General features: G+C 46.9%; 1 protein-coding gene across 1 annotated transcript in view; it reads right to left on the reverse strand.

The window, feature by feature from the left end:
- Positions 1-346: 346 nt before the first annotated feature.
- Positions 347-26,073, reverse strand: part of LOC143987090 (uncharacterized) — a 175,249-nt gene continuing 149,522 nt past the window's right edge. The window contains exons 7-8 of the mRNA XM_077485618.1: positions 25,878-26,040; positions 347-5,306 (exon numbers count right to left, since the gene is read on the reverse strand). Of these exons, the coding sequence (XP_077341744.1) occupies positions 5,088-5,306; positions 25,878-26,040 (382 nt within the window). The 3' untranslated portion in view covers positions 347-5,087. The remainder of the gene's footprint in view (positions 5,307-25,877; positions 26,041-26,073) is intronic.

Consider the following 26,073-nt stretch of genomic DNA (forward strand, 5'->3'; position numbering starts at 1 on the left):
ATATGTGGGGACTGTGTTTATACTGTGTGGTGTGTTGTGTGTTTACACTACACTGATGATCAGTGAGTAAAAAGCTGTAAAAAGCAGCCCATACTCACTGATCATCAGCCGGCTGCAGCGTTCTGCTCTCCTCTCCTCAGCGGTGACTTCCGTGTGAGGAGAGGAGAGCCGATTGCCTAGCAACCGGCTGTTTGTTTACATCACATGACGGCCGTGATTGGACACGGCCGTCATGTGATCAGGAGGGCCAATCACAGAGCCCTCCTGCCGATCTGAGATGTGCCGTGTCCGGGTGACACGAGCCGGGTGGGAAGTGGTTAACAACAAAAAAAAAAGAATAAGAAAAGTCATTACAGATGGATTTTAGAAAGGCTGAGCAGTGCGGCATAGCAGAAACAGACAATGTTTACTGCCCTCCATAAAATACAACTTTGCAACAATTACATTATTCACAGATCCTAAACATCAGCAAAACAGCCTTGAAAGTGCTTATAAAAACCTCTTCTCACCTTCACGTCGAGCTTCCTACTGAAAATAAAATATTGGTTATAATGAATATTTATGTACAAAATGTTGCTGTACAATAGGAAAACATTGCTAACTCCAGTTTTACAGTTTCCGAATTTTGTTCCTGAACTATGTAAGTGGCCACCTATTGCAGATCTTAAAGGACCAGTCCACCTGCTGTAAATATATGGGTGATGATGAATAACTGATACAACTATTATGCCGTGTACACACGATTGGACATTCCGACAACAAAACCGTGGATTTTTGTTCGAAGGTTGTTGGCTCCAACTTGTCTTGCATACACACGGTCACACAAATGTTGGCCAACAATTATGAACATAGTGACGTACAGCGAGCCGATAAAAAGGAAGTTCAATAGTCATGTGATATCTCCATTTTGAACGCTAGTTTTCCGGCTCCTACTTGATTCCGTGTAATGTTTATGCAGAATCACTGTGACTCTTAACCCCTTTCTCCTGATGCATGCTGGGGGAGGGGCTGTACCAGGAAGTCATGCACAGTATATGTGGGACTGGAAGCAGCAGCATGATACTTAGAGGGAGATCTGTTGTATATGACTCCTCCATGTAAGAATGTACATCACTTTCTGAGCGAGTAATAAACCCTTCCCTGGTTAATAAATGCATCCAGCCTGTGTGTAACTTGCTGAGCAGACACTGGCAGCATTGCTAGCAATACCCTGAGAGACCCTGTGTCAAAGGGACATAACACTGAGCATGCGTGAACTTTTGTGCGACAGACTTGTGTACACCCGATCGGAAAATCCGACAACAAAGTTCTGTTGGCGGAAAATTTGAGAACCTGCTAGCCAACATTTTTTGGTGGAAAGTCGGCCGATATACACGGTCAGACTTTCAGCCAACAAGCTCCCATCCAACATTTCCCATCGGAAAGTCCGATTGTGTGTACACGGCATTAGTGTTACTATGGAAACAGGAGTATGTCAATGCAATGCAAAACTCCTATTTACAGTGCCTTGAAAAAGTATTCATACCCCTTGAAATTTTCCACATTTTGCCATGTTACAACCAAAAACTTAAATGTATTTTATTGGGATTTTACATGATAGATCAACAAAAAGTGGCACATAATTGAGAAATGGAAGGAAAATAATAAATGGTTTTCAAAAAAATGTACATATAAATATTTAAAAAGTGTGGCCTGCATTTGTATTCAGCCCCCTGAGTCAATACTTTGTAGAACCACCTTTCTCTGTAATTACAGCTACAAGTGTTTTTGGGGATGTCTCTACCAGCTTTGCACATCTAAAGAGTCACATTTTTGCCACATATTCTCAATTGGATTTAGGTCTGGACTTTGACTGGGCCATTCTAAAGCCCCATACACACGATCGGACTTTGTACAAACTTTCCCGTGGACTTTTGTACAAAGGGCGTGGTCCACAAGTTTGTATTGCATACACACGGTCGGACTTTTTGACAACAAACACGAACGTAGTGACGTCACAACGTACTGACGCCACTTCAAAAGAGGGACGTTCAATGACTCCAGCGCCACCTTTGGTCAACTTCTGTATTGTAGTCCGATCGTTTGCATTGGTTCTGAGCATGCGTGTTTGTACCTTGTACAAAAGTCCGATGCTTTTGCATACACACGGTCGGACTTTGCTCCATCGGACTTTTGTTGCCAGAAAGTTTGTCCGTTCGCACAGCCAACAAAAGTCCGATGAAAACCGAAAAAGTTTGTCCGATGGAGCGTACACACAGTCGGATGTTGCTCCAAAACAGCTAATTTGCATGTTTGTTGTCAAAAAGTCTGACCGTGTGTACGGGCCTTTACACATAAATATGATTTGCTCTGAACCATTCCATTGTAGCTCTGGTCGTATGTTTAGGGTCGTTGTCCTGCTAAAAGGTGAACCTCCGCCCCAGTCTGAAGTCTTTTGCAGACTCTAATGCCGCGTACACACGACTGGTTTTCCCGTCGGAATAAACTCTGAAGATTTTTCCGATGGAGTTCCGCTGAAACTGTCTTGCGTACACATGATCATACCAAAGTCCGATCGTCAAGAATGCAGGGACGTACAGCACGTACGATGGGTCTAGAAAAAGGAAGTTCAATAGCCAATAGCCTCCGTCTCGTACTTGCTTCAGAGCATGCGTCGTTTTTGGTCCGTCGGAACAGCATACAGGCGAGCGTTTTTCCTGATAGGAATTGGTTCTGTCAGAAATATTTTAAACATGTTATTTCTAGGTCCGTCAGAATTTTCAAAAAAAAAGTCAGATGAGGCATACACACAATTGGAATATACAATGAAAAGATTCTGTCTGACTTTTTCTGTTGGACATTCCGCTCATCTGTACGCAGCATTAGTTGGGCCCCCAGACACTTTGAGAATTCAAAAAGAGATTTATTTTCTGTTAACAGAACTGGGGAGAGAGGGTTAGGGGCCTGAACACCCTTAGGCAGATGGAAAATACTTGGCAGACTCCGAGACAAAAATAGGAATAGAAGAACAGCTATACAGTTCAAGGACCTTTAAAGAGGAAGTAAACCATGATGGGTTTACTTCCTCTTTCATTCTCTGCAAAGGCAAAGCATAATGGACTACTATGCATCGCATAGTAGCCCATTATGTGTCACTTACCTGACACAGGAGCCAGCAAAGTCGCCGCTGTCCCCTGTAGTCCGCCGCATCCATCTTGCTGGTGGTGTCTCGCAGCTCCGCCGCTGTCATTCAGCGAAGCCGCGATGACGTCACTCCCGCGCATGCGCACGGGAGTCGACACGCGCGGCAGCTCCATTCTTGGAAATGCTGCGCTCAGTGCGCCTGCGCGCCGCTGTCTACGGCGCATGCGCCGTAGACAGCGAGCGGTGCCCGTTTTCGGGAAAATATCTCCTAAACCATATAGGTTTAGGAGATATTGCTTGGACCTACAGGTAAGCCTTAATCTAGGCTTACCTGTAGGTCAAAGTGGTTTGTAAGGGTTTACAACCACTTTAAGCTGAATTGCAGCAAACTCTATCTGTAGACCGCTGTCTCCTATAGCAACTGATCTGGTAACTTCAACTTCAGTACGAATCGCAACTCACAGTATCCTGTTCTGGATCCTCTCACTGAGCTCCCAGTCTCTCACTAGACTCTTCAAATCCCAGCCGCTACTGGATCCCTTGAGCTCCTTTACAACTATCCCACTGTGGCTTCCAAGTGTCACCAACACTGTCCCACTGGGTCCCTGACTTTGCTCTTCAGCTAACCTGCTGAATCCTCTGCAAGCGTCAGCCATTCTGTTCCGCTGGGTCCCTAGCTTGACTCTGCTGAGGCTTTCCTAACTTAGTTATCCTTGCTATCTGGGTTCTTTGGACAGAGTTTCGTAACTCTCTTTGGGCCAATAAACCACACGGGGTGAATGCTTGTAATCTGGCCAAAAATAAATACAGGTTGGCATCGGGGCAGTCCACATGGCTAGAGCCATAGACTGTTCAATGCAAGGAGGACGTGTATTCCACTGAAATGGAAACAATCCTAACCACCCTCGATGGCCTTTTGGTTCTCATAAATCCAAAATCTTTAGTCCATGGAAAATCTTATTCCTTCTCGTAATTATAAAGGTGCATAGCTCCCATCTGTCCCTGACTTTGAGGGACTGTCCCTGATTTGGAGCAATGTGCCTCTGTCCCTCTTTCCTCATTTGTCCCTGATCCATATAATTGTATACAAAATGCACTTTTTTATTTTTCAAAAAGTGTTTCACAGTGATAAAACTTTCACCCAATTTCTAAATTGCTGCATTTGTACATTTTAAAAGCCAATATAAAAGGAATAGTAGTGGTAAAAAAAAAATACTTGTAGATTTAATTAACCTTTTTTTGGTTAATTCTCCTTTAGGCTCGATTCACATCTACGCATGTTGCTTTTGAGTGTTTCTGCAGTGCCTTCTGCGGTGCTTGCCACCTTTTTGGACACGCATTTTTACCATGATTTGCGGGTTTTTTTATACTGTATGTAGATGGTTGCTAAGGAGGGGGCCGCCGCATCCCTAACAGCCAATGAGTCATCAGCTGTCAGCGGCTTCCCGCTGAAAGTTAAAAAAAAGAATTGCCGGTTAAAAAAAAAATTGTGAAAAAAACAGTGTGAGGCCCCACCCCCAGGTCCATACCAGGCCCTTGGGTCTAGTGGATTCAGACGGGACTCCCTCACGCTAAATTTTTTTTAAAAATGTCGCGGGGGTCCCCCCCAAAATCCATACCAGACCCTTATCCGAGCATGCAGCCCGGCAGGTCAGGAAAGGGAGGGGACGAGCGAGTGCCCCCCGCCCCTCAACCATACTAGGCTGCATGCCCTCAACATGAGGGGATGGGTGCTTTGGGGCAAAGGGGGCCCCACGGGGCTCTTGCTTCCATGTTGATTGCGACAAGGGCCTCTTCCCAACAAACCTTGCCAGTGGTTGTTGGGGTCTGCGGGCGGGGGGCATATCGGAAATCTGTAAGTCCCCTTTAACAAGGAGGCCCCCAGATCACGGGCTCCCCCCCTATGTGAATGAGTATGGGGTATAGTTGTACCCCTACCCATTCACCAAAAACTTAATGTAGTGTTAAAAAATACAGTAGACAGTTTTTGACAAGTCTTTTATTAAAATTGTCTTCTTCTCCGCTTCTTCCTCCGGTCTTCCTCCATGTTCTGCATCTTCCTCCCCCGGGCTTCTCATCCTCCTGCTGCTTCTTCTTCTTCCGCTCTTCCTCTTTCTTCTGTCTTCTTTGTCCGGTGTTCTTCTTCCTCTGCTGCCGCTCCCAGCAGTGCAGTTGCTGTAGATCTGAGGGGGACATGCAAGGAAAATAAAAAAACAGCATTTTAGCTTCACATGATTGGATGATAAAATCAGCAGAGTTTCCTCTCATTTCAGATCTTCCCCTTAGATCTAAAGCTAATGCACTTGAAAGTGTACTTGTAGTGAAAAGTGGATTTGCCTTTAGTAAATAACCCCGACAGCCGCTGATCTCAGCAATATGTGTTGTGAGAATTTGATGGGAGTTCAATGTAAAATTAGATTCGAATTTCAGTCCAAATTTCCAAATGTTGAAGCATTTTGTTACGTTATTCGGAGCGTTCGGTAAAATTTGTTTATATTGTAATTCAAATTAGGGTATTTGGATATCTCCGAATAACAAAAAATGTATCTGAATATTAATTCGGAAACAAAACGAACTGCACATTGAGAATATTGGCTGATGCTATCTTTGACCTTTAGCCCCCGTTCACATCAAATCCAACTTTTAAATTTGTGCGACCTCATTTGAAGTCGCATGATTTTAAAGCTGCAGATCAGTGTGACTTTGGGTGCGACTTGGCTGTCAATCTGTGCGACTTCATGCACAGAGGTCTATGCAAGTTGCATCTGAAATTGCAAAAAATAGTGCAGGATCCTTTTTTTTTTTTTCCCAAATCGGTGCAGCGTCACATTGATTTGAACTGTTCCATTTCTGACAATAGGGTGTGATTGTCAAGGGATTTGGACTAGTTAAATCTCATGACAAGTCACACCGGTGTGAATGGGACTTAATGCCAGATGGCTACTATCTGCTTCATCTGTATGAATACGTCCAACTCCTCTTGTATAACATATGTCCAGTCATAATGATCTATGGTCTGTCTTTATTCATTAAAGCGAAGCTCCATCCAAAAGGGGAAACTCCGCTTGTTGGCTACCCCCCCCCCCCCCCCCCCTGCTGCCACATTTGGCACCTTTCAGGGGGCAGCGGATACCTGGCAAAACTCCCACTTCTGGGTAAGATTTCCGCAATTATTGTGTGGCGATGTACGAAATTTTCGGCCCCTCCTCCTTCCCTTCCGCTGCCTTCTGGGAGGCACACAGGTCCCAGAAGATAACGGGACAAGTCCGAAAGTGCAGCGTGACTCACGCATGCGCAGTAGGAAACAGGCTGTGAAGCTGCAAAGGCTTCACTTCCTGTTTCCCTTGGTGAAGATGCTGGTGCCTTCACCAGGAGCTGATGGATGGATTGGCTTGGGGTACCGACATTGCACGATCCCTGGGCAGGTAAGTGTCCTTATATTATAAGTCAACAGCAGTGACGGCCCATGCACTGTGGGCACACGGCCGCCACCCCTCCCCCCATCCATGCCCCATTCAGGACGCCAGACGCATGGATTCCTATGGTGGGGGTGGTATATTTTGAAGAACCTGATTAGAGACAGAGGCTCTAATAGACTACAAAATAGGATGGGCTCAGGACGCAGAGAGTGTGCCCTGATCCCATCCAATTGTGTGACAATAGCAAATTAATTTTCGCTATTTTCACACTAACCTTCCTCCCAACCAATCAGGAGGCAGGACGTCAGACTGCTTTCTGTTTGGCCAAAGCACCAGGTTACCCTATTGGATGCCTTGTACTTAAGAAGGGAAGCAAGGAGACTCGTGCTGAAGCGGAGGTTGCCACCGCTCTGAGAAGTATGTCCCCTCGGCTGAGTCAGCTGCACCCCCCCGCGCGCAGATCGCGGCTCTGGGCACCCCCCTTGGGTGTCATAGCCGCAATCCATGCTCGCGGGAGGATGTAGCGAGAGCCGCAAACTCTGCGAGTGTGTGTGGGGGGGGGGGGGGGGGGGGGGGTGGGGTGGCTGTCAGTGGGCACAGTGGCTGCATTTGGTGGGCACAGTGGCTGCGTTTGATGGGCACAGATGGCTGCGTTTGATGGGCACAGATGGCTGCGTTTGATGGCACAGATGGCTGCGTTTGATGGGCACAGATGGCTGCGTTTGATGGGCACAGATGGCTGCATTTGATGGGCACAGATGGCTGCATTTGATGGGCACAAGTGGCTGCAATTGGTAGGGGGAGGGGTTTTAGTATTTTTCAGTTTTGTTTGCACCCCCCCCAAAAAAAATTTGAGCACCAGCTGCCACTGGTCAGCAGTTACAATATTTGTAGCTGCTGACTTTAATAGGTTTTTATACACCTGCATGTTTTTCTCCCATATTTCCAGTAGGTGGCGCTGGTAATCTGCAGGCTGTTTGCTTCCACTCCTCTCTTTCCTATGAGAAGCAGTATAGAAGAACTTGTGTGCATTCATTGTAATCCTCCAAATCCGCTAAAATACATCCAGCTACTGAGAGTATGCTAACCAGCTTCGGAAATCATTTCCAACTATCCTGTGGCAAAGAGGGCTGAGCGTTACCTCTGCAGACCAGGCTGTTCGATTTCCCCCTTTGGCGCAGTATTTACCAGTAATTCAGACATGAAGAAAGCCGTCCTGCACAATTTTCTAGAAGAAAACATCCAATCAAGTATTTTTTTTTTTTTCCTGGTGCCAACATACTAAACCACATGTATGCTGCCATGGATTAGTGCCAGGAAAGGAAAATGATGGTAAGTATTTAATACAATTTCCTGATGCCACATGGCAGCATACATGTTAATATACTGCCATTGATTGGTGCCAGGAAAGGAAATCGTGGTACGTATTCAATCCAATTTCCCTTTTCTTTTTTTTTTTTTTTTTTTTTTTAAGGACTTTTTCATAGGGCAGCCAGATGGCGGTAAAAACAGGCAGTCGAGCCCCTGGCCACCTAAACCTTAACATACAGGGGGCAGTATTCATGTTGTGGCCGTCGAGCTTTGCAGAGCAGCAAATTGTCAAGTTGAACAGGACTGCATCGCTACCACACGGCAAACACTTGGCTTATGGTTGTGGCGCATTAGTTCCATTTTAGTTCACTGTTCATCAAAAGGAAAACAAAAGAAAAAAACAAAAACACAAGCATTTCAGGAGGTGGGAAGATTGCATGTACATGGCAAGATGTTCTCTGCTGTAAATGAAGGGCATGTTACTAGGCTATTTTCTCTCCAGGTCGAATGTTATTCCTTCATAAAGAATTGAGTAAATCAGTAATATACTGCTTTATAAGCTAACAATCATAGGAAATAAATACTATGAGCATCAGCTCCATCTAAAGGCTATATATATATATATATATATCTTTTTTTTTATTCACTCGATTCAAAATAACAGTGGAACTAGACTTTATCTTAGCGCTATAAACCGAAATCGCTATTTTAATATGTTTTTAATATTTAAAATAATCTGCTTCCCCTCTATTCCTGCTGCTGGACATCATCAGCTGAGCTCAGCTGCCTCTCTCTGCCTGTTGCCGAATCCGCGGGCCTCACAGCCTCTCAGGTCTCACTCTCCGGGACCCGGCTACTACTGGGTGGGGAGCGGAGAAAAATAACTCTGCCGGGGAAGACAAGGAGATAAGCAGGCAGACGGCTGGCCGGGACGTGAGCCAAGGCAGAAGAACATGTGAGCAGAGCTGAATGGGCATGTGCCGGAAACTGAAGAAATAGTCCATCCGCTCCGACCAGCACATCATCATCAGAAAGGGACACAGCTCCTGTTGGAAGTCAAATCCGGGGACAGACTTGTGTCCTCAATCCAGGGACTGTCCCCTGAAACCAGGGACATCTGGTCAGCCTATACTGGGGTGATATGCAGCTGCAGGCATCATACGGTACCATTTTTTTAGAGCCGAGCAGACCCGGACTGGGACAAAAAAAATAGGCTGGGCATTTTGTATTGAGCAGCCCTTAACATGTTAACTGGCCCGTTCCCCACTCTCCACCCTGACGGATCCCCCAGGAGAGGGAAGGAGGGAACCCGACAATGGTGTGGGGGGCCAGGAAACAGCATGGGGGGTGGAGAGCACAGGGGGCAGCAGAGAGCATGGGGAGATGTGGAGAGCACGGGGGGTGGCGGAGAGCATGGGCTGATGTGGAGAGCATGTGGGAGTTGGAGAGCATGGGGAGGCAGCGGAGTGCATGGGGGAATGTGAAGAGCACGGGGGGAGGTGGAGAGCATGGGGGGTGGTGGAGAGCATGGGGGAAGAAGTAGAGAGCCGGAAGGGTGGTGAGCACAGGGGGCGGAGAGCACATGGGGGCAGTGGAGAGCATGGGGGAATGTGGAAAGCGCAGGGAGGGGGTGGCAGAGAGCATGGGGGAGGTGGAGAGCACGGGGGGGGGGGGCAGTAGAGAGAATGAGGGAAGCAGAGAGCATGGGGAAATGTGGAGATCACAGGAGGGCAGCAGAGAGCATGGGGGGATAGCGGAGAGCATGGGGGATAGCGAGAGCATGGGGGGATAGCGGAGAGCATGGGGGGATAGCGGAGAGCATGGGGGGATAGCGGAGAGCATGGGGGATAGCGGAGAGCATGGGGGGATAGCGGAGAGCATGGGGGGATAGCGGAGAGCATGGGGGATAGCGGAGAGCATGGGGGGATAGCGGAGAGCACAGAGGGGGGGGGGGGGCAGCAGAGAACATGGTGGAATGTGAAGAGCACAGGGGGGTGGTGGAGAAAATGGGGGGGTGGAGAGCACAGGTGGGCAGTAGAGAGCATGGGGGAATGCGGAGAGCACAGGGGGGATGTTGGAAAGCATGGGGGGGGTGGAGAGCACATGGGGGGGCAGCAGAGAACATGGGGGAATGTGAAGAGCACAGGGGGGTGGTGGTGGAAAGCATGGGGGGTGGCAGAGAGCAGGGGGGAGGTGTAGAGCACAGGGGGGGGTGTAGAGCACAGGGGGGGGTGTAGAGCACAGGGGGGGGTGTAGAGCACAGGGGGGGGTGTAGAGCACAGGGGGGGGTGTAGAGCACAGGGGGGGGGGGGTGTAGAGCACAGGGGGGGGGGTGTAGAGCACAGGGGGGGGGGGTGTAGAGCACAGGGGGGGGGGGGTGTAGAGCACAGGGGGGGGGGTGTAGAGCACAGGGGGGGGGGGGTGTAGAGCACAGGGGGGGGGGGTGTAGAGCACAGGGGGGGGGGGGTGTAGAGCACAGGGGGTGGGGGTGGCAGAGAGAATTGGGGGAGGTGGAGAGCCCGGAGGGGTGGCAGAGAGCATGGGGGAGGTGGAGAGCCCAGGAGGGTAGCAGAGAGCATGGGGGGAGCTGGAGAGCCCAGGAGGGTAGCAGAGAGCATGGGGGGAGCTGGAGAGTCCGGGGGGTGACGGACAGCATGGGGAGGTGGGAGAGGCCCGGGGGGTGACGGACAGCATGGGGGGTGGAGAGCATTGGGGGAGGTTGAGAGCACGGGGGGGGGGCAGCAGAGAGAAGCAGGATAGGAGGAGTGGCTGCATATAGAAGAATCATTCCCTCCATCTTCCTCCTGCAGTCTCGGAATGCCTGCTCCCTCCTCTACCTCTCGCAGGTATTCAGAGACTGCAGGAGGAAGATGAAAAGATTGTTCTATATGCAGCCCCCACCCCCAATGCTTATCCTATCCATGTTACGGGGGGGGGGGCTGTACTCACGTTTTCTCTTACCGCTCATTCCATGGTGTCTGCTCCAGCCTCTTCCCCTCTTCGCAGTCCATGCCCCCGGCACCGACGGCTGACCTATACGGGCGAGGCCGTAGATGTCTCATGTAGATCCTCCCCCTTCATGTTTCCGTCCCCCCGGCGGCTTGGAGCCGAGGGATGGCTTTCTTGTGATAATAACCAATGCGGCTAATCAGCCACTCTATTGTTATTACAAGCAAGGCGAGGCCCCCTTCCACTGCCTTCCTCTGCTCCACGCGGGCTCTCCCGTCCCAATGGGAGGCCCGAGCAACCAACAGGCACGTCCGGTTTACCGCAGCCTTAAAGGCGCCAGATTTAAAAAAAATGTCAGTACTGAAAACAGCCAAACATGGCATTTTGAATGCTTTTAGGTGCAAAGGAGAAATTTGGGGTCTTAAAGACCCCAGATATCTCCATAAAGAGTATATATAAAAATACATGTTGCGCTGTCATATAAATAGTGCAACAATTATCACACCTAATATATTTTGTGATTCATTCAAAAGTCCAAAGGAATAATGTCCTGAAAACACCATAAAGTCCATAGAGTGATGAAAAGAAGGTGCAATATCCTCCAGTTCTTATTCGGTGCAATACTTAGTGCTCCCCATAGGAAAAGAGCAAAATATCTGCTTAGCAGATCGATAGACCTAGCAAGGTCTGTACTTGCATCTGTGAGCTTTATCCCTCACACTAGGTGTAGGCTACATCAGCTTATCCAGCCGCCTTATGGAAAGCGATCATGGAAACCACCAAAGATATATGCCCTTAAGGTATCCTCAGGAATCAGTCATGTGATATAACAATGAGAAAGAGAAAACTCATTGCACAGCACCCAGATAAAAATTAGGAGTTTAACCACTTGTCTACCAGGCACTAACACCCCCTTCCTGTCCAAGCCATTTTTCAGCTTTCAGTGCTATCGTACTTTGAATAACAATTGCGTGGTCATGCTACACTGTACCCAAACAAATTTTTTATCATTTTCTTCACACAAACAGAGCTTGCACCGATGGGCACTGATAGGCTAAACTGGTGGGCATTGATAAGGTGCACTTATGGGCACTGATGAGGCGGCACTGATGAGGAGGCACTAATATGCCGCACTTGTGGGCACCAATAGGTGGCACTGATATGTGGCACTAATGAGCACTGATAGGAGGCATTAATGGGCACTGTTGGGCACTAATAGGCGGCACTGGTGGGCACTAATAAGCAGTGGTGACCGGCACTGGTAGGCGGCACTGGTGGGCATGGATAGGTGGTACAGGTGGGCACTGATGGGCATTAATGGGTGGCACTGATGGGCATTGATGGATAGCAGTGATGTGCATTGATGAGCAGCACTGATAGGCGTCACTGAATGCCAGCACTGACTGGCATGGCTAATGGGCACTGATTTGTGGCACTTGTGGGCAGTGGTGCGCACTGTATGCTGGCATTGGTGGGCACTGTATTGTTACACTTTATTTCTATATTGTAATCAAGGCACTGATGATCAGTGCCCTGATTACATCCCTAGATGTCTGTCAGAGTGAGGTGAGGAGAGCCGATTACCAGCTTCTCCATGTTTACATGTGACTGGCTGTGACTGGACACAGCCGATCACATGTTTAAAGAGCCGCGGCTCTTTACACAGATCGGGGTCACGCCGTGTCCTAGCAACACGGCGCAGCTGCGATCGCTGCGCTGCGTGCCCCCACGGTTGTGCGAGAGCGGCCGTTCTGGCCCGCTGTCATATGACGGTGTCCCAGAACAAGTGCTGCACCTCCCTGCCGGCATTTCACAGTGGGCAGGCGACAAGTTAATAAAGGTTCTACTTACAGCAGCAAAGTAAAAACAGGCATTTGGAAACGAAACAAACCATCCCACACCATCCATGGGCATCACAACCTCACCTCCATTTCCTTGCCTTGCCTGACATATGTTTTATCTGAATAGACGTCTTCTGTGTACTGCTTCACATATTTATTTATGTGAGGCAGTACATTGATAGATATATATATATATATATCTCTATCAAAATAACGCAACACACAGCCATTAATGTCTAAACCACTGGAAACAAAAGTGAGTACACCCCTAAGTGAAAATTTCCATTTCCAGGTGTGAATAGGGAGCAGATGTGTTAAATTTGGTGTTATCGCTCTCACTCTGTCATACTGGTCATTGGAAGTTCAACATGGCACCTCATGGCAAAAAACTCTGAGGATCTGAAAAAAAAAGAATTGTTTCTCTACGTAAAGATGGCCTAGGCTAGAACCCTGTCCTGTGCTCTGATGAGATCAAGATAAACTTATTTGGTTCAGATGGTGTCAAGCGTGTGTGGCGGCAACCACCAGGAGTACAAAGACAAGTGTGTCTTGCCTACAGTCAAGCATGGTGGTGGGAGTGTCATGGTCTGGGGGTGCGTGAGTGCTGCCGGCACTGGGGAGCTACAGTTCATTGAGGAAACCATGAATGCCAACATGTACTGTGGCATACTGAAGCAGAGAATGATCCCTTCTCTTCGGACACTGGGACGCAGGGCAGTATGATAATGATCCAAACACACCTCCAAGATGACCACTGCCTTGCTAAAGAAGCTGAGGGTAAAGGTGATGGACTGGGCAAGAATGTCTCCAGACATAAACCCTATTGAGCATCTGTGGGGAATCCTCAAACGGAAGGTGGAGGAGTGCAAGGTCTCTAACATCCACCAGCTCTGTGATGTCCTCATGGAGGAGTGGAAGAGGACTCCAGTGGCAACCTGTGAAGCTCTGGTGATCTCCATGCCCAAGAGGGTTATGGTAGTGCTGTAAAATAATGGTGGCCACACAAAATATTGACACTTTGGGCCCAATTTGGACATTCTCACTCAGGAGTGTACTCACTTTTGTTGCCAGTGGTTTAGACATCAATGTGTTGAGTTATTTTGAGGGGACAGCAAATTTACACTGCTATACAAGCTGTACACTCACTACTTTACATTGTAGCAAAGTGTCATTTCTTCAGCGTTGTCACATGAAAAGATAGAATAAAATATTTATAAAAATGTGAGGGGTGTACTCACTTTTGTGTGATACTGTATATGTAGTATATATTGCCAAGAAAGAATCTGTGTATTTGCTGTGATGGATCGTTCATGGCAGCGGCAGAGGTTTGCTGGTATAACTGAACATTTACACAGCAATTTAGTTTGAAAAAGAAAATATGTCTATGGAGATCAAGCCCTGGTAAATGAAAAGCTGAGAGCCCTGGGCCTTGTCTTTGTATTTCTAGTGAATCAGAGGAAAGCTGCTGCATTTACAGGACCCGACCTGCAAACACCTCATTTACCAAAGGGATTGCTACAAGAAAAACCCATTAAAATGTATTGCACACGGATGGGAACTCCCCGCTATGCTTCCCTCCTAAGACCAAGGACTGCCTATTTATATTATTATTATTATTAACGATTTATCTAGCGCCAACAGTTTACGCAGCGCTTTACAATGTATAGGGGGGACAACACAATTACAGTACAATACAAAAGGTACAGGATTTATTTATATATATATATATATATATATATGGATTTGCATACATTTATTTCATGTTATAGACTAAATAGTATTATAGTGATTAGTTTTGTTTAGATAATAAATGAGATATCAGCACCTTTTCCCCATGGGATCTTGGCGCTGATAGATGTAGACTTTGAGCATCTGGCATGTTTATGGCTGGGTTCACACTATCTTCGCATTCAGCTCACAGCAGGGGTCCGGTGTATCCCCGTTCACCATTTCAGCCCAAATTTTTGGCCAAATTTGGACCTGAACCTGACCAAAAGACACAGCAGGGATATGTCAACCGGCTCAATAGAGAGTCGGTCAAAATGATCCTGCTATTGCAAATTGGATGTGGAGAAACCGCATCCAATTTGCAATAGTGTGAACCCAGCCTAAAGGGTAAGTTCACCTTTACAGAAGAATCTGTAAGGTGAACTTACACAGGACCGCCTCCTCATCCCCCCCGAGTCCCGCTGGCCTGTTGTTGCGCCGATCTCCCTCGTTCTGAGCCCCGGTATAGCTGCATCACGGGTCTGGGGCTTAGAAATCCCCACAGCCGAATCTCCAAAACGTACCCCGTAAGGAGGGAAGTTTCGGAGCATTCTAATTGGTCAGCGGTGTCACATGGGCGGCGCCCACCAATCAGAGCCCGTGTAGCCGGTCCTATCAGCCGAGCTCCGGACCTGTGATTGGGGGGGTGAGAAGGGGGTCCTGTGTAAGTTCACCTTATAGATTTTTCTGTAAAGGTGAACGTACACTTAAAGTTTAAAGTTATATTAAACTCTGTTCTTAAAGGGGTGTCAGGGTGGGGGGGCAGGTGGCAAGCCAGCTACTGACTTTTAATAAGTGCACTTACCTGTCCAGAGTGCCCGCGATGTCAGGCACCGAGGCCAACCTGTCCCTCGGCTCTCGGGTCCCGGCGCTGCCATTCTATCTAAGGGAAACAGGCAGTGGAGGCTTGCGGCTTCACTGCCCGTTTCCTACTGCGCATGCGTGAGTTGCGCAGCGCTTTGTGAATGGGGCGCGCTGTGTTCTGGGACACACACAGTTCCCAGAACACACCGCGCCCTATTCCCCAGAAGACAAGGAGGAGGAGAACGAAGACCAGCGAAGATCACCGCGGAGTAGGAAGAGGCAGTTTAGGACGATCTGCCTAGCAACAGGTATTTTTTTTAAATCTTTTTGGAACATTTTAATGTAGTTTTTTTTTTTTAGGGTGGCCCTCCACTTTAAGCACTTAAGCATCTGAGTACTTCTTTATCATTTAATCCTTGCCTGTGCCATGACCTCAGCCCCAGGTTTCCTGTGTCAGGGTGGCTCCTTTCTCTTGCAGCGTCCTACAGAGCCACCCTTGCATGCAGGGACTAGAGTTGTGTCTTCTTACACTGTGTACATCAATCGAAAATGCACAGCCCCATAACCTAGGAGGCATTGGTGTGCACAGCCTACTGCATTAGGGTGTGCACCCCAGAGCATAAACACACATGCATGTAAATCAGCAGAGTAATGGACGGTGTCAGTAGAGAACAAATTGGTGCCAGTAGGGCAGTGGACAGCGTCAGTAGTTTTTGATTTTTATTATTTTTTTAAATTATTTTCTACAATATAATTTTCTTATATGTTTTATTACTTTTTTACAATTATTTTTAGAAGCCCTGTTGTGGGGCTTTGGTGAAATGTCAAGGGTCTAAACAGACCACTTATGTCTCACTTTTGAGACAGAGAAAGTGTTAGATTTTAGTTTTAGGACTAAAATGGCATTTTAGTTTTAGTCCCATTTTAGTCTTCTGCAATTAATTCTCCAGTACATTTTAGTCAACTAAAATGTCCTAAGTTTTAGTTGACTAAAATCTCCAGTACATTTCAGTAATTGCAATTTAGTTGTAGTCATAGCCTTTTGACTAAAATGGCATTTTAGTTTTAATTGTATTTAAGTCATCACAATTGTTTTAGTTTTAATCGTATTTTAGTTGACTAAAATAGTATTCATTTAGTCGACTAAAATGTTTTAGTCGACTAAATTAACACTGCTGAGGACAGAGATTCCCTAGTCCCTTTCTTTGCAGCTTGCAGAAGAGATCGGCACAGATCACTCACCAACTGCTGTTGCTCTACATTTTTTTTGGGGGGGGGGAGGGGCGGAAGACCAACAGGAAGGCGGCGATCAAGGAGGAATACTGCCCCAATCATTGGTGTCAGTGGAAGCAATAGTACCCCATCATTGGTATCAATGGGAGGAGCAGTCCCCCATCCTTTGCCAGTGGGAGGAATAGTGCCCCATCCTTGATGTCAGTGGGAGGAATAGTGCCCCATCATTGGCATCAGTGGGAGGAATAGTCCCCCATCCTCGATGTCAGTGGGAGGAATAGTGCCCCATCCTTGATGTCAGTGGGAGGAATAGTGCCCCATCCTTGATGTCAGTGGGAGGAATAGTGCCCCATCCTTGATGTCAGTGGGAGGAATAGTGCCCCATCATTGGTATCAATGGGAGGAATAGTCCCCCATCCTTGATGTCAGTGGGAAGAATAGTACCCCATCATTGGTATCAGTGGGAGGAATAGTTCCTCATCCTCAATGTCAGTGGGAGGAATAGTGCCCCTTCCTTGTCAGCGGGAAGAATATTTACCTTTTGTAAATCAACCCCTTTAGTTTAGCTTTTATGGGGCTAAAAAGAGGACGTATCATGTCACCTCCCCACCACCTGTCAAATGCCTCTGAAAAGCAATCCAAAAGCAGATCACTTTTCAGAGGAACAGCAATTTCTCCACATGTCTGAATCTAGCCTTAGGGAGGTTCACTCACCCTACTTGTCCTGGTTACCATTGTCACCGGGACCAAAAGTGGGGAAAAATCCAAATTTATGATCTGTCATCAGAAAAGGAATAGAGTGGATATCTTATAATGAGGGGTCTTGTTCCAGTGACCACTGACTAAGGTGGCATTGCCCTCACTTTGGGGAGATTTCTTCTGTTGTGTCTACAGGTCAGGGACTGAAAAGAAATCTCCCCAGTGGGATACAAATGGCAAAACAAAATCTCACAGGGGGTTCAACCCTTTGTAACTTTATTTAAAAAAAACATACAAAAAAAAAAAAAAAAAAAAAAAAAAAAAAAAAAACATTGCTTCAGATTTACTTTAATATTACTCCATTGTGTGGTGAATTGAGCGTTAAAGTTTTCAGTTTTAAAGTCGTTCATTCATTCAAAATGAGCCGCCAACACACAGCAGCAAACAAAAAAATATCCCTGCAGTATTATTTAGTGCGGCTAATGTGAGTCATGTTTATTGAGGTGTAATACTAAAGGAATAGGACTGCAACGCATGGCATGAATCGTCATTACCGCGCTTCCCCTCGGCTTCAGTGAATGGGTTCGCCATTTACCAACAAAGCCATGCAGTTTATAGACAAGATCCTCATTTTAGGTAGGTGTTTTCCATAAGGAATTACTTTTTATTTATTCATGGTACGTTAACCACCAGACTTCCGGACGGTTTTACCCCCTTCATAACCAGGGCATTTTTTTGCTATTTAGCACCGCGCTATTTTAACTGACAATTGCGCGGTCATGCAATGCTGTACCCAAATGAAATTTACATAATTTTATTCACACAAATACCAGTTTCTTTAGGCGATATTTGATCACTGCTGGATTTTTTATTTTATTATATGAGTAAAAAAAGACCGAAAAAAAAAAAAAAAAAAAAAAATCAATATGTTCTACTTTCTATTCTAAAACATATATAATAAAAAAAAAATAGAAATCTAATTTCTTTTTAAAATATAGGCCAAAATGTATTCCTCTACATGTCTTTGGTAAGAAAAAAAAAAACACAAGTGTATTAATTGGTTTGTGAAAAAGCTATAGCGTCCACAAACTATGGTGTATATATACTGGAGTTTACGCAGTTAAAGGCGCTATGCTGTAATGGCGGTGATCAGTGACTTATAGTGTGACTGTAATAGGGTGGCGGGCAAACTGGCGCTAAAAGACGCCATCAGGGAGGGTCACTAACTGACACTGACGTCATTAAGGACACTAATACATTGCTCAGGAATAGTTGTGTACACAGGGCTGGTGCAAGGACTTTTGAGATCCTAGGTGAAATCTCCTTTTGCCGCCTCCCTCATTTGGCTCCACTCCTGACTCCACCCCCTTCGCCCTGTCCATGTATACCCCACCTTTTTAATGAAGCGCCCATCAAATGCAGCCTCGCCCGCGCCCATCAATGAATGTTTACTTGCTTCTATTCATTTGGGAGTCAGGACACAGACAGTGTCCTCTGCCACCACTGCGCCTCTGACACTATGAGCGAATGGAACGGCGACTGCTTTCTGATGCTGAGACTTTGTTGCTTGCTGCGGGGAGAAGAGAGTAGAAACACCAGTGGTCGGGCGCCCCCTAGGCAGCAGTGCACACTAGGTGGCTGCCTAGTTTGCCTAGTGGTAGCCCCGGCCCTGACTGTACATAACACTGTACTAACAATGCTGGTAAATCAGGGTTTTAACTGTGTGCCTAACAATGTGTAATGTTTACGGCTTTTACTTTTTGATCTGTCTAGTTTTCCCCCCTGTTTTTCCAGGGAGAAAAAACAGCTAGATTGTTGTTCCTGTTGCACAGAACTGTGTGTGATTGGACACAGCCCCTCAGCTGACTTCAGGCAAAATCAATAGTTGAAATCAGCTGGCAAATTCTCAATTCACAGCACAGTTCGGCAGGTGGCGCCACTGAACCCAAAAGAATGTGCTGACATACAAGTACAAGATTGTGCCTGTACCTGCCACCTACTCACAGTTAGTGGCGGCTGGCGCTCAAATTTCTTGGGGACGGCCCCCCATCCAGCCAACACCCCCCAACCAGCCATCCAACCGGCACCAAATCAACCCACCCCCCATCGCTTGATCGATCGCCGATGCCCTCCCAACACCCACCCCCCGTCGATTGCCGCTTTGCTCGCTCATCGCTCGCCAACCCCACATTTACCTTTATCCTTGCGTTTCTCTCTCCAAGTCCCAACAGTCTCCTCCTGGCCAATCAGGAGTCCTGCAATCCGGCCAAAGGGGGCTTAGGAATCCCGGCCAGTCGGGTCTCAGGATTTGCTGATTGGCCAGGAGGAAAAACATGTGAGTGGGGTCAGGGCACTGTCATATGACGTCCTCCCGTTTAAACAGGGAATGCGCGCGATCGTGCGCGTGCATCCCTGTTTCTTCGGTGGCGGCGTGTCACGGAGACACTGCTCACCACTGGAGGGGATGAACAGCCATTGGTTATGGCTGTTTACCACGTGATCGGCCGTGATGAAGTCACGGCCGATCACAGATGGTCACACCCTGACTGTGCACTGGGAACACTGCTCGTCACTGACGCTGGTAAACAGCCATTGGCCGGCTGTTTACCCACGTGATCGGCTGTGATCCTTTCACAGCCGATCACTAAAATGTAAACAAACCACGGTAACGAGATGTTACCGGGTTGTTCTCCTCCCCACACACCGATCGTGTGTGAGGAGGAGATTGCGGTAACATCTCGTTACCGCCTAGTGTACACCAATCACACTGATTGCCTGCCTACCCCCCTCAATAAAGAGGACCTGTCACCACCCCTCATAGCACCTGTCACCAGGCCCATCAGGGTACCCGAGCACCTGTCACCAGGCCCATCAGGGTACCCGAGCACCTGTCACCAGGCCCATCAGAGTACCCGAGCACCTGTCACCAGGCCCATCAGAGTACCCGAGCACCTGTCACCAGGCCCATCAGAGTACCCGAGCACCTGTCACCAGGCCCATCAGAGTACCCGAGCACCTGTCACCAGGCCCATCAGAGTACCCGAGCACCTGTCACCAGGCCCATCAGAGTACCCGAGCACCTGTCACCAGGCCATCAGAGTACCCGAGTACCTACTTGCAGCCCATGTCTCATATAATATACATTGGGGTGTTTGCTTTCCAAAATGGGGTCATTTTGTGGGTAATTTCTCCAGGACCTTCAAAAGTGTGATGGGTAGGAATGAAATGAGATGTGTCATTTATGCTCCTAGAACGCCTGAACGTACTACTTCAATGTTCGGCCTCTCTATGTGGCCAGGCTGTGTAAGTCCTACACATGCAGTATCGCCATACTTGGGAGGAGTAGCAGAATGTATTTTGGGGTGTAATTTTTGCTATATACATGCTATGTGTTAGAAATATCTTATAAATTGACAATTTTGTGTAAAAAAAATAAAAAAATGTGTTTTAATTTTTTTCCACATATTCCAAAAACTTCGGGAAAAAAATTAGCCATTCAAAAGACTCATTATGCCTCACAGATTATACGTTGGGGTGTTTGCTTTCCAAAATGGGGTAATTTTATGGGAAATTCCATTGTCCTGGTACTCCAGGGCCTTCAAAAGTGTAATAGGTGGTTGAGAAATGAGATGCGTAATTTTTGCTCGTAGAACGTCTGAAGGTACTACATCAATGTTGGTGTTCTGTATGTGGCCAGGATGTGTAAAAGTCTCACACATGTGGTATCGCCGTACTCAGGAAGAGTAGCAGAATGTATTTTGGGGTGTAATTTGTAGGGATGCACCGAATGGGTTTTTTGGTGCCGAAACCGATACCGAAAATGAAAAATACACTAGGCCAAAAACCGAAACCGATACCGAAACAGCACCGATACCAAAAATGACTGTTTTTAAAAAATATTTTTATACAGGAGGTGGTCAGAGACTGGGGACACGGTACAGGAGGTGGTCAGAGACTGGGGACACGGTACAGGAGGTGGTCAGAGACTGGGGACACGGTACAGGAGGTGGTCAGAGACAGGGGACGTGGTACAGAAGATGGTCAGACTGGGGACATGGTACAGGAGATGGTCAGAGACAGAGGACGTGGTACAAGAAGCATCCCCCATTGCAGCCAGTGTGCCGCATTGCAGCCAGCGTGCCGCATTGCAGCCAGCCTGTGCACTGTGTGCAGGGAAGAGAGCCGCCTGTTTGATAACAGCGCCGGGAACATCACAGCTTTCATTTCAATTGCTGTGTGTTCCCGGCCGTGCGCCGTCACACGCAGCCCCTCCCCCTTGTCCGGGCACTTTGATAGACAGATCATCCGTCCAATCCTGCGGATGATCTGTCTATCAAAGTGCCCGGACAAGGGGGAGGGGCTGCGTGTGACGGCGCGCGGCCGGGAACACACAGCAATTGAAATGAAAGCTGTGATGTTCCCGGCGCTGTTATCAAACAGGCGGCGGAGGTGGCTCTCCTGCGCTATACACCCCCCATGATGGGCGTCACCAGGGGCGGGGGGCGGAGCCCCGCCCCCCACCCAGGCCACGCCCCATTTTCGGCTCCATTATCGGCCGTTTTTCTCTTTCGGCAAATTGCCGAAAAGGGCATTTTCGGCCGATATGTTTCGGCGGCCGAAATTTCGGTGCATCACTAGTAATTTGTTGTATGCATATGCTGTGTGCGAGAAATAACCTGATATGACAATTTTGTAAAAAAAAAAAAAAAAATAAATAAAAAAAATCTTCATTTTGCAAAGAATTGTGGGAAAAAATTACAACTTAAAAAAACTCACCATGCTACTTACTTAATACCTTGGAATGTCTACTTTGTAAAAATGGGTCATTTGGGGGGTATTTGTACTTTCCTGACATTCCACGGCTGTCTGCCACTCTTTGCAGTTTTTATCAAAGTTGTAAAACAACCTCCTCATGCAATCTTTAAGTGCTGCGTCCCTGCGCTCTTCTGCATTGACCAGCTCACCAAAAAGCTTCTCAATGGTCTTTGTCCAGTAACGTTTGTAGCCCTTTGTGGATTTGAGCTCGTACTCCTCTGGCAGATTGCGCTCCGTTACACTCTCTGGCATTTCCATTTGGTAGCGATTCTTCGCCGTTCCCCAATACACTATATTTTTACAACCAAGCCTCTTGCATTGTTTCTCCAGATAGTCTGTAAGATTCTGCTCGGCAGTCTTGATATCTCTCAGTGCTTCGTCATAGTCAGGGTCAAAGCCAGCTTTAGGGGTAATCACCAGTTTTTTTAGCCTTCTCGTGATCAAATGAAGTGTCCCACCTCGTTCAGACGTTAAGTCTGGGAATCGACCTTTAGGATGTTTATCTTTAACTAGATACTGACCGCCGGCTGTCAAATGACGGCCAGGCGGCGAACCTATTGTGGCGGGAGGCAGTCATATGACGTCCTCCCGTTTAAACAGGGAATGCGCGCGATCGTGCGCGCGCATCCCTGTTTCTTCGGTGGCGGCGTGTTACGGAGATACTGCTCGCCACTGAAGTGGGTGAACAGCCATTGGTTATGGCCGTTTACCACGTAATCGGCCGTGATGAAGTCACGGCTGCTCACAGATGGTCACACCCCGACTGTGCACTGGGAACACTGCTCGTCACCGGCGCTGGTAAACAGCCATTGGCCGGCTGTTTACCCACGTGATCCTTTTACAGCCTATCACTAAAATGTAAACAAACCGTGGTAACGAGATGTTACCGGGTTGTTCTGCTCCTCACACACCGATCGTGTGTGAGGAGGAGATTGCGGTAACATCTCGTTACCGCCTAGTGTACACCAATCACACTGATTGCCTGCCCCCCCCCCCCCCCCCCCCAATAAAGAGGACCTGTTACCACCCCTCATAGTACCTGTCAATCACAGTCCATCAGAGCACCTGCCCCGGCCCATCAGGGTGCCCGAGCACCTGCCCCGGCCCATCAGGGTGCCCGAGCACCTGCCCCGGCCCATATCTGTCACCAGGCCATCAGAGTACCCGTCACCAGAGTACCCATCTCCAGCCCATGTGTCATAGAATATACGTTGGGGTGATTACTTTCCAAAATGGGGTCATTTTGTGGGTAATTTTACTGTCCTTGTGGTCCAGGACCTTCAAAAGTGTGATGGGTAGGAATGAAATGAGATGTGTCATTTATGCTCCTAGAACGCCTGAACGTACTACTTCAATGTTCGGCCTCTCTATGTGGCCAGGCTGTGCAAGTCCTACACATGCAGTATCGCCATACTCGGGAGGAGTAGCAGAATGTATTTTGGGGTGTAATTTTTGCTATATACATGCTATGTGTTAGAAATATCTTATAAATTGACAATTTTGTGTAAAAAAAAAAAAAAAAAAAAAAAAGGCGTTTTAATTTTTTTCCACATATTCCAAAAACTTCTGGAAAAAAATTTGCCATTCAAAAGACTCATTATGCCTCACAGATTATACGTTGGGGTGTTTGCTTTCCAAAATGGGGTCATTTTATGGGAAATTCCATTGTCCTGGTACTCCAGGGCCTTCAAAAGTGTAATAGGTGGCTGTGAAATGAGATGCGTCATTTTTCCTCGTAGAACGTCTGAAGGTACTACATCAATGTTGGTGTTCTGTATGTGGCCAGGCTGTGTAAAAGTCTCACACATGTGGTATCGCCGTACTCAGGAAGAGTAGCAGAATCTATTTTTAAAAAGGGGTCATTTGGGGGGTATTTGTACTTTCCTGACTTGTTAGTGTCTCAAGAAATGAGATACACCTGATGTACTGAAGGCCTGATCAGAAGTGATCAATTTTCAGTGATTGGCACCATAATTTGTAGAATCTAAATTTCACAAAGACCAAATATATACTAATGTGGGTTATTTTTACCAAAGATATGTAGCAGTATAAATTTTGGCCAAAATTTATGAAGAAAAATTACTAATTAGCAAAAATGTATGACAGAAACAAAGAAAAAAGGCATTTTTTTTTTCACAAAATTTACGAATTTATAAATTCGGGACACTGAAGATCGGCGACCTGATTATTAGTGTAGATGTTCCCTGTTTGGATTTGCCGGTTATCGGGTCTCCTCATGCACTGTTAGCGCAAGGAGAGGATTGCCGATAACTTTCAAATCCTGTTTACGCTGTTATGGGACACAGCTGGTCACATTGTAACGAGCACGCTGCAATTGGCTCTTAACTCCGATCATCTGTGTCCTAAGGACAGCAATCACAGATCCCTGTATATGCATGTCGCAGGAGGGACGCAGGCTGCAAGGTCATGGGAAGACATCAATAGACGTCCTCCCAGCAAAGTGAGCCTGCAGCTGTATCCTTCTTTCGGCTATACCACGGGTGGCGAAGGGATTATGTTTAACCACGTTAACCTTAGCCCTAGTTCACACCAGTGCAACTTGCACCTAAGATTTATTTGCTACTTCATTTAAACAGAAAATTATGCAAGTTGCAATGATTTCAGAAACAAAAACAAAAAATTTTAAAAATGTGCATACTAGCCCATGAATCAAAAGGGTCTGCGTTACCATGAGAGTTGGCAGTGCTCAGAAGAGGCACAAATTTGTAAGTTCTAATAAAGCCTCATGAGTGCAGATAAACAATAACAATAATTCAATTTTTGTGCAGTTTCTCAGATAGTATGGCTGAATTTGCATTGCATTCAGACCAAACTTTCACAGGCCCCTTTTTTGGTCCGCACCAGAATCGGATCGCATGGGTGTTCACACTCACCCTTTAAAAAATAAAATAAATAAATAACTTTTATTCCTATTAGAAGGAATGTAAACATCCCTTGCAATAGGAATAGTGCAAGGCGGGTCCTCTTTACAGAGAGATGTGGAGTCTGCAAGCCTGAGATTAATAATAAAAGAAAAAAAAAAAAAAAAAAAAACCCCACGCACCATGATCTCAGCCTTTCCAGCTGAATATACAGCGGTTTACAAATGCCGGGCCTAATGTAAAGTCATAACATAGCGCCCGGCCTCCGAAGGTCATAGAGACTGCCATGGACCATCTGGCGGCTCCCATCAAAATCCAGGATGTCATATGATGTACACTAGGTTGGAAGTGGTTAAAGTGGAACTTTTCCCATATCTCACATCAGCATGGATATCTGCACGCCGATAATCTGAATATAGGTTTCTGCTGGCTACATTCATAATACATATTTGTATTTAAAGTGGTTGTAAACCCTTACAACCCACTTTGACCTACAGGTAAGCCTAGATTAAAGGCTTACCTGTAGGTCCAAGAAATATCTCCTAAACCTATACGGTTTAGGAGATATTTGCCCGAAGACAGGCACCGCTGTGCACCGCAGGCGCACTGAGCGCGGCATTTCCAATAATGGACCTGCCGCGCATGTCGGCTCCCTGCGCATGCGCGGGAGTGACGTTATCGCGGCTCCGCCGAATGACAGTGGCGGAGCTGCGAGACCCCACCGAGAAGATGGATGCGTCGGACTACAGGGGACAGCGGCGACTTCGCTGGCTCCTGTGTCAGGTAAGTGATACATAATGGGCTACTATGCAATGCATAGTAGTCCATTATGCTTTGCCTTTGCAGGGAATGAAAGAGGAAGTAAACCCATCAGGGTTTACTTGCTCTTTAACAGCAGCTACAAACCCCTTCTGTCAAACAAAATTTTGTAGTGTTTAACCGAATAAAAAAGCAGCACACATCTATGCAACAGTTGGTGGGAGGAAATACACATCTTGATAATTGTTGTCTTGTCAGGTTTTTTTTTTTTTTACCTCCATTTCCTCCTCAGTATCAGAAGGTTCTGTGCAAACAGCCAGTGCCAGCCTCTTGTCCTTTTCAGTTTTCAGTGCATCATCTGCCATTTTCATTGCTTTAGTTATTTCAGGCCTGGTACTGAAAAACATGCCCCTTTTTGGGCTTCTGCGGCAGAGGAACCTAAAAAGTACAAATAAATATGACATTTAAAAA

This window comes from Lithobates pipiens, unplaced genomic scaffold (genome assembly GCF_037356315.1).
Source record: "Lithobates pipiens isolate NorthernLeopardFrog02 unplaced genomic scaffold, aLitPip1_a1.2 Scaffold_18, whole genome shotgun sequence".
Taxonomy (NCBI): Eukaryota; Metazoa; Chordata; class Amphibia; order Anura; family Ranidae; genus Lithobates; species Lithobates pipiens.